The sequence below is a fragment of the Semicossyphus pulcher genome, unplaced genomic scaffold (genome assembly GCF_022749685.1).
Source record: "Semicossyphus pulcher isolate SPU_LCO1_2020_fin unplaced genomic scaffold, fSemPul1.0.p SCAF_23, whole genome shotgun sequence".
Taxonomy (NCBI): domain Eukaryota; kingdom Metazoa; phylum Chordata; class Actinopteri; order Labriformes; family Labridae; genus Semicossyphus; species Semicossyphus pulcher.
This window is the reverse complement of record NW_027211697.1, coordinates 4,110,985-4,119,486: the sequence shown is the minus strand read 5'-3', so window position 1 is coordinate 4,119,486 and position 8,502 is coordinate 4,110,985. Positions and strand designations below refer to the sequence as shown.

The following is an 8,502-nucleotide window of genomic DNA, read 5'->3' as shown; positions in this document are numbered from 1 at the left end:
AAGAGACAGTGGTTACAGTGTTTTTTGACGTTGAAAAGGCATGTGGAAAAGAGGGCACTAATTAAACTGCACTGGGGATTAGAGGGAAGTGTTTAATTGGGTTATGGACTTTATAGGAAGAGGAACCATGCAAGGGAAGATATAATCTGAATTCTGTCAATATGTTGTGGAAAATGGGATGCGGGAAAAGTCCAACTTTATTTTATATTATGATCAGTTATATATTTGTAAATGTTCCAGTGGATATGGGGAGGTCATTGTGTGCAAGTAACAGGGGCCTGTTGAAAAGAGGGGGAAATGTTGAAAGCAGAGATAAAAAAAAATAAAAATACAAGATAGAGATTATAGTTTAAGCAGTTGAAAAGCCATTGGGTTAACTTCGAGAAGAACCACATGAAGACATGAAGAGAACCACTCAAAAGGGTACAGCATACATGTTGGAAGAAGGAGATTCTACAAACAGTAATATTGCAAAACTGCAATGTAACAAGAGAGCATCCGATTATATCAGTGTGTTTGTAGTGGAATCATTTGCAATGTTGACGCTAAAAGAATGGAGGGAGGTTAATTCCAGCAAAACATTATTTGTAGTTATCATGCAACAGTTCCAAAAAGCATGAATACAGAGATAGCTTAAATCCATCACATCAGGATTTGCTTTTTAAAATCTTGATTTAAGACACAAGATTTGCTAGAAAAGGTACAAAAAATATCATATTCATGTGGGTCCCAGCACACTTAGGGATCTGAGGGGCAGACGAAGTGGAAAAATAAGCAGTAAAAAATGCAATTGTTGAAATAATTATTAAACCATGAAAAAGAATGATCTATCCTGGTATTATGCACGACAAATTAGGGACAATAGAGCAGGTAAAGGGAAACTTTAAAATGTTTAAAATGGAGACAGTGCAATGGGGATATTGGCTTTTTAATAGCGACTGGACTGAACAAACGGCTTTAAAATAAATGGAAATGTGTTCAACTGAAACCTGAAGATGGGAGTAAGGCAAACGCAAAACCGTAAAGAAAAAGAAGAAAAAGTAGAGACGACAAATAACACACCCCCCAGCTTGATTTGCTGTACGTCATGACGTCAGGTTGTTTTTTGACGTTCAGTGTTGCTGTGCTGTCAACCTGAGAGGCTGAAAGGGGAAACCAGGACAGGGGTTGTTGTCCTATTAACACAGGTAAAAACTTCTTAAACAACTATCATCATGACGTTTACAGCTATTTTCAACGCACAGCGCTCTAACAGTACGTTGTTAAAAAAGTTTATTCGAGAACTAGCCTGTTAAGACCGAAGTCTCTAGCTAGCCGCCAGCTAGCACTGTTAGCTTGTTTCTGCAGTAGAGTCATTTAACGCTAACGCTTGTTAGCTGAGCTAGTTAAGCTTGGCTACTTACCGAATCGGGTTGATTGTATGGACTTTATGACAGGTTTCTTTGTAAGATAGTAAAGTGAACAGTTTGACATTGTACAGTGACAATGAAACAGCCTTCACAGCAATTACTGGCATATAGTTAGTGCCTTTCTAACAATTTGCTAACAAGGCTAGTAACATTTCTCATCCACAAATTTAACTCACAAATAGGTATTTAATTATCGGTATTAGTAATTAGTAGCACGGGAATCGGTCAGACACTCATTCAGGAATAATAGACCAACTTCTTCTTATGCCACCATCAGTTCTACTCTGGAGGCTCTCAATAGTAGACAGTTGTAAACGTTGTTGCCATTACTTTCAGTGCAAGCTGTTGTTGTCAGATTTGACATTTTTGAAAATTATTGTTTACAGGCTAATCTTCATCATGGCATTGAGAAGCGCTTTGTGCCGTCTCTTGGCTAACCCTCAGAGATGTGCCATCATCTCAGCTTCTAGAGCACAGGGAACTGCAGCACCTGCCAGATGGGGTAAGTGTTATGGCACCATGCCAGCCCCAGAGATAACATTGTTTAAAGGAAAGGCTCGCTAGTTGCATTCTCATTTGACGAGGTATCTAATGAGTTTTTACACCCACCACAGGGAGACTCAGGGTGGCATGTAATTTTAAGCTATATTTGACACAGTACAGTTTGTAATATGATGCAGAATGTAAAAAGGAGTTATAATTGCTTTTTAAAAGATTAAGAAACTATCATTTAATATAACTTGCACAGTAGATAATATTATAAAGTGACACTTGATTTTTCCTTGTCTACTTTAGATTTTTACAGAAATGTTTAATTTTCCCACTATGCTATAAATCTTCATTTAATTTTCAAAAGTCAGTATCAAATTAAATCATTAAATTTCTTCCTATTTTTATCTCCACAGATGCAGAGAAGTCTGAGAAGTCTAAAGCACGTACGTGTTGATATCTCCTTATTCTGAAATCTATGTCAGAGCTTATCATTATTATTAAATCCCACAAGTACATATTTTAACTCTTGATTTAACGTTTTTAATTTGTTCCTCCTTTAAATGCCTTGCAGCGAAGGCCCAGTTCAACTGGCTCGATGCCTTGGACCTTGAGGGCCAGCTGACAGAGGACGAGATCATGATCAGAGACTCCTTCAGGACCTACTGCCAAGAGAAACTAATGCCTCGCATCATAATGGCAAACAGAAATGAAGGTAAGAGTCCAAAGTCACTTGTATAACTTGATCTATTTGTGACTCATCTGACTTAACCTCATGTGACAGCTGCTTGTGTGTTTTTTTTTAAGTATTCCACAGAGAAATTGTGTCAGAGATGGGAGAGATGGGTGTCCTGGGCCCGACCATTAAAGGTGAGAAGGTTGTTTTTTGACCTGCTGACCTAAACAGAATGACCCACATATGTGTGTTTATTGTAGCATTTTATTGTGACCTGTAAAACTGCATCATACTTCCTGCCTGCCTGTCTATACTGGACTTTGGCCACGTGCTCACTGGACCTGTGTGTTTTTTGAGGAATCTCAGAGTGTTTCTATGAGTTTTAGCCTGTTAAACCTGACTTTCTTACCCAATTTTAAGAAATGAAATGCTTTAAATTCTACTTTCAGTAATGCTGAAAATAATCTCCCCTTTTTTGTCCTTGTTATAAAGGTTATGGATGTGCTGGGACAAGCTATGTGGCCTATGGTTTGATCGCCAGAGAGGTAGAGAGAGTGGACAGCGGCTATCGCTCAGTAATGAGTGTGCAGTCGTCACTGGTCATGCACCCCATTAATGCCTATGGCACAGAGGAGCAGAAACAGAAGTACCTCCCCAAGCTAGGTAAGAAGAGACATTTACAACAATTACAATTACATTATCCATCAAAAACAGACTATCTGTATTACTGATATATCAACCATTAAAAACACTAATGAGTGAACGGGCTCTTGGTTTGTTTCCTCTCTGTGTTTTTCAGCTCGTGGAGAGATCCTGGGTTGCTTCGGTTTGACAGAGCCGAACCATGGCAGTGACCCTAGCGGCATGGAAACCAAAGCCAAATACAATCCATCCAGTCGCACCTACACACTCAGCGGCTCAAAGACATGGTGAGTAGTGGAAATGTGCAAAACATCAAGACATGTTTCTGTAGTTATGCCTAAAAAAAAATCTATTTATTAAAAAAGATACTGTGTAATTCAAATGTCACTCTCATGAAAGGCCTCAAGTCATGATATAAAGTAAATTTCTCTGCAACAGTAGAGACAAAAAGACGTAAAAAAACCCAATATTTTTCTCAGATTTTAGGAAGAAATAAAAAGATATATAATTTTCCTTTTTTGGTGCTTTGTTTTTAAACTTACTCAATCCAGACTCTAATCAGTTTTTTTGTCATGTAAACATTTGAGAAAAGGCATATAGGATTACAAATCAGGCTGTTTATTACACGTTACTGAACCAGCCAAGATTATTTTTAGCCCAGGACTATTTCAAGGCAGTGTGAAACAGTAAACAGAAACTGTGTGCTGTGTCTGCGAGGAAAGATTTACAATAAGTGTTCATATAAAAGTAGAATCGAGTGCCAGCATATCTGTAATCACCTGAATAATGAAGACATGTTTGTAGATATATTCACACCCCATTATCCTGAATTTATTCTCTTTAAACTGTATTGAACCCAACAGCCACAGACAGATTTTTTTAACGTTTTTTTCCTTCATCCAATATATACTTATAAATTTATTTTGATGCGTCACAGGGCTCTATATGACACAAGTTGTCCACAAGGTGGAGCCCTTCACAGTTAAAATATCTTTATTGAACTTTTCTGATACACAGATACTGTCTGATCTGTTGGCCAGTTTTGTGCATATCTTTGTATAAATATAGGACTGTAGTGAATAAAAAATGCATTACCCTAACGTCAGCCTTTGCTTTATCCTTCAGGATCACAAACTCCCCTGTGGCAGATATTGCTGTAGTCTGGGCCAAATGTGATGTCGGGAAGATCCGAGGCTTTATCTTGGAGCGTGGCATGAAGGGCTTCTCAACACCTAAGATCGAGGGTAAATTCTCCCTGAGAGCCTCGGCCACTGGTATGATCCTCATGGACGAGGTGGAGGTTCCTGAGGAGAACCTGTTACCTAAAGCCTTGGGCCTGGGGGTGAGTGCAATGAAACTATAAACACTGTACATTTACTCATGTGTTTATGGAAAATATTTTTAGCTTGGCTTTCAGGTATTATAGCTTAATGTGAAGTTATAGTGTGGCTCAATTCTTCACTCTTACAGGACACGCAGCATTAATTGCTCATTGATCTCCTTTTGCTGCTTCCAGGGTCCGTTTGGCTGTCTGAACAATGCTCGTTATGGTATTGCATGGGGCGCTCTGGGTGCTGCAGAGTTCTGTTTCCATGCAGCTCGACAGTACACACTCGACAGGTCAGATCTACAATTTTGTGCACTGTTGAATTAACACTATTGTTTATTGTTGAATCATCTCTGTGTTTATTAGTGGATTTGGTGCTAGATGAAAATAAGTATTAGAGTCTCGTTCAAAAAACTGCAATATTTTTTCAGTTCAGTTTGGACATATGTTTTTAATGTGGTTTAGAAGATTTGATTACTACTTAAGAAGAGTAACGATAAGGATTACAACGTGATGTTGTTTTTTACACTAGAATCCAGTTTGGCGTGCCTCTGGCAAGGAATCAGCTGATGCAGAAGAAAATGGCCGACATGCTGACAGAGATCACCATCGGCCTTCAGTCCTGTCTGCAACTGGGAAGACTCATCGATGAGAAAAAGTAACAACTCATCCTCTTACTGAAGTGTATTAGACGGGATGTGGCATGGAATTGGCTCTCTTCAGGGGTCTTTTCATCAGACTACATAGTTACTCTGACCTCAGTCTGTCAGGTTCAAGTGGAATATTCTCCCCTGTGGTTCTTAACAGTATAATGAGACTTTTTGTACGATTATGCTGGACTTCCCAGAATTCATGATTTGTGAATCTTGGATACATACAGAAAGACTGAATATCCGATAATTTTTCATTATGTGTCATTAGAAATATGCTTCTTCTGGTAGTGCAAGGATTCATTCCTCCTGAATTTTCCATAAGCATGTTTTTTTCCATAACCATGAATGTATGTACAAAATTTAAAGGCATACGGCCATTCTTCTAACTTTGTGAAATCTAATGCAGAAAATCTGGTGTTTTTCAAACAGAGCAGCCCCTGAGATGATTTCCATGCTGAAGAGGAACAGCTGCGGTAAAGCTCTCGACATCGCCAGGCAGGCCAGAGACATGCTGGGAGGAAATGGAATTGCAGATGAGTACCACATCATCCGCCATGTCATGAACCTGGAGGCGGTAAACACGTATGAAGGTGAGGAGGAGAAAGTAAGGGGTTAAAGGGGTTTAAAATTGACTTTAGTTCAACATGAGTGTATATTAACCCACTTATGTCCCACTTACACACAAGTTGCACCTGTTCATCCTGTCTGATGTCTGTTGTCTCCTCCTGCAGGTACTCATGATATCCACGCCCTGATCCTGGGCAGAGTCATCACCGGCCTGCAGTCCTTCACAGTGGGCAAATAAATCCCACTCACATTGCTGCTCCCAGCCAACAGGAGCCTGCAGTTAGTTATATAACACGCATGTCAACTCTCCGGCAGATTTTTAACAAATTCTCAATCGAAAATGTTTGTGTTCACTCAGATTTGTAGGACAGTTTGTTGAGAAAAGAACAACATGTGTGGACTTTTGTGAAGTGTAATTAATTTAAAAAGGGCTATTTTTCTACTCTCAATCCCACCACCGGACTTCTATTCTTGTTCCTGTCTCCCAGCTGTAAAATTCATATCTGTATCTACTGTTATGGACACTAATATTAATGAGGTCAAGACTTAGATTTGCTGCTGGTTACCTTTGTGCAACATGAGTTCTTACTGTAATTATAAATCATTACAGCATAAATGGCCACTACTTGTTTGGAAATGCCTGTGATGTTTTAATTTGAACTAATTATGCAGCAGTTGTTACTGTATGATGGTTACGTACACCATGGTGATTACTATTGGCACTTTACTGGCTCTGTCAATAAGATGTCTTTACTTTGCATGGTTTGCCAGCAGTTAAGGATGTTTATCAAATCATCAATAAAAGTTATTTTAATATTCCAAATGTTACATGCAAGTTTGATAAGGTGCAATATTTTGTATTTTAAAACTACTAATGACTCATACGCAATGAAAAATGATTAAAGAACATTAAACATTAATCTTAAATAATACATTTCATATGATAAGATTATTATCTCATTTGTACCATCTTACAAAACTACAATATTAAAGTAAATGTACTTCATTACTTTATATCAATGTAGCAACTCTATTGTAACCCAAGTTTGCATATCTTTCTACATATAAGCTGCCGGTGCTGTTTGGGTGATGACTGAACTGTTAATCCTCCTTTCACTCGATCGCAGTCTGACCCCGGCTACTCTGCCATTATCATGAGTTCAGTTGGGAAGATGGGAGGAAAGACTTTAGTGGCTGAAAATAGAACAGAAGCTAATGTTACTGACAAGGCTTTGTGAGATGGAAAGAGGTTGCTGGAAGACTAAATGATTATATAGTTGATACATGAACAAAAATAAGTCAGATTTCAGTCAAACAGATAAAACATTGCTCATATATGTGACAAACATCTGACTAGTTATTTTTAATAGGTGATAATTGGCCAAATTAAAATAATAATAATTTTTTGCATAGATATTCAACACCCTTAATAGGACATAAATTATCACTGCCGCTTCCGAAAAAGTCACAAAATTCGAGTTATTAGAAATTGAGATAACTTGTATGTAGTCAACAAGTTTGTAATGAATGCACCTCAAATACAGCTGTGAGTAGAGGATCCAACTTTTAGTGTCTGATTATTCTGGCAAACTCTACAGCATGAAGACAAAAAAAGTCTTTCTTTAGAGTCTAGTTGAATCAGCCACTTAGAAGCAGAAATTTGTGCAGCACAGCCGTATATCTGTCTTGAAAAGGAACTCATGAGGGAGGCCGCCCAAGAACTCTTACATAAAAAAGTTCAAAGCATCAGAGGCCCTGAGTAAAAGAGAAAAAAAAATACCTTATGGGAGAGTGGTTAGAGGAAGACCGTAATTTGAAATTACATGGCTGGGCTTCAGTTTGCCAGGAGACATATAGGAGACTAAGGTCAGTAGGGAGAATGTTATGTTGTCGGATATGGCTATTAAAGAGTTTAAGAGAGGGAATATGTAAACATGTGTATTAGATTCAAATTCATAATACACTTATATCACTTTGACATGTTCATAAACATATAAATCTACTTTGATCTGACATCCACACACAGGAAATTGGGTTGGGCGGTGCTGCTGGGCAGATATTAGATCATCCTCTCCAGCTTCATTGCATGTCCACCACTGCCACTTGTAAGTGGAGAGAATTAAATTACCAGCAAATCCCTGTCCCTACATGATGCCCAAGCATATTACACATGGTGTTTCCATTAGGAAATTGCTTTTCCATTTTTTTCTTTTGGACCAATAGCCTTTCATTTTTGGCTATTTGTTGAAGTGATTCACTTCGACTAACTGAACCCTGAATAGACTTTGTGCTCTGTGTCCTCTCTGGATTATGGAGGCTGGCATGATGAATCCCCTGTGATGTGAAATGAACTGCTGTCTCCTTTTATATCTCTCACTCTCTCAGAAACCCTGTTTATTTATGTCCCTAATTGGGACATAAACGTAACAGTGTTAATTGGGTTGGCAGGATCAACCTCACAGCTAGATAGTTCTAGGATATTCCCAGACCTTCTACTGTCCACAGACATGATGGGTTTGTCATTCTGATCATAGGTGACAGTGTGAATGTGATTCTCTGTTTGCTCTGTCATGGATTTAAGACCATAATCTGGGATTAGGATGGCTGTAATAAAACTTGAAAACTGCATTACATTTGATTGTTTTATTTGCAATTAATAAAGTGAAGACTAATCTTTTTGGTCTCTTTCTCCACAATGGTGAAATATGTTTCTCAAAGTGAAGCACTGGCAGGATAGAG

General features: G+C 38.4%; 1 protein-coding gene across 1 annotated transcript; it reads left to right on the top strand.

The window, feature by feature from the left end:
* Positions 1-1,123: 1,123 nt before the first annotated feature.
* On the top strand, positions 1,124-6,591 carry LOC138602780 (glutaryl-CoA dehydrogenase, mitochondrial-like). The gene is made up of 12 exons (XM_069674343.1): positions 1,124-1,187; positions 1,796-1,911; positions 2,315-2,344; positions 2,473-2,613; positions 2,706-2,768; positions 3,067-3,237; positions 3,374-3,503; positions 4,342-4,558; positions 4,733-4,836; positions 5,076-5,201; positions 5,626-5,786; positions 5,928-6,591. The coding sequence occupies exons 2-12, from the start codon at positions 1,809-1,811 to the stop codon at positions 5,999-6,001; spliced, it is 1,320 nt and encodes a 439-aa protein (XP_069530444.1). The 5' UTR covers positions 1,124-1,187; positions 1,796-1,808; the 3' UTR covers positions 6,002-6,591.
* Positions 6,592-8,502: the final 1,911 nt, after the last annotated feature.

Excerpts from the sequence above, each read along its gene's own strand:
- LOC138602780 (XM_069674343.1), top strand. The coding sequence starts at position 1,809 with ATGGCATTGAGAAGCGCTTTGTGCCGTCTCTTGGCTAACCCTCAGAGA. Across the intron at positions 3,238-3,373 it reads GAAGTACCTCCCCAAGCTAG|CTCGTGGAGAGATCCTGGGT; the intron begins GTAAGAAGAGAC and ends TGTGTTTTTCAG. Across the intron at positions 4,559-4,732 it reads CTAAAGCCTTGGGCCTGGGG|GGTCCGTTTGGCTGTCTGAA; the intron begins GTGAGTGCAATG and ends TGCTGCTTCCAG.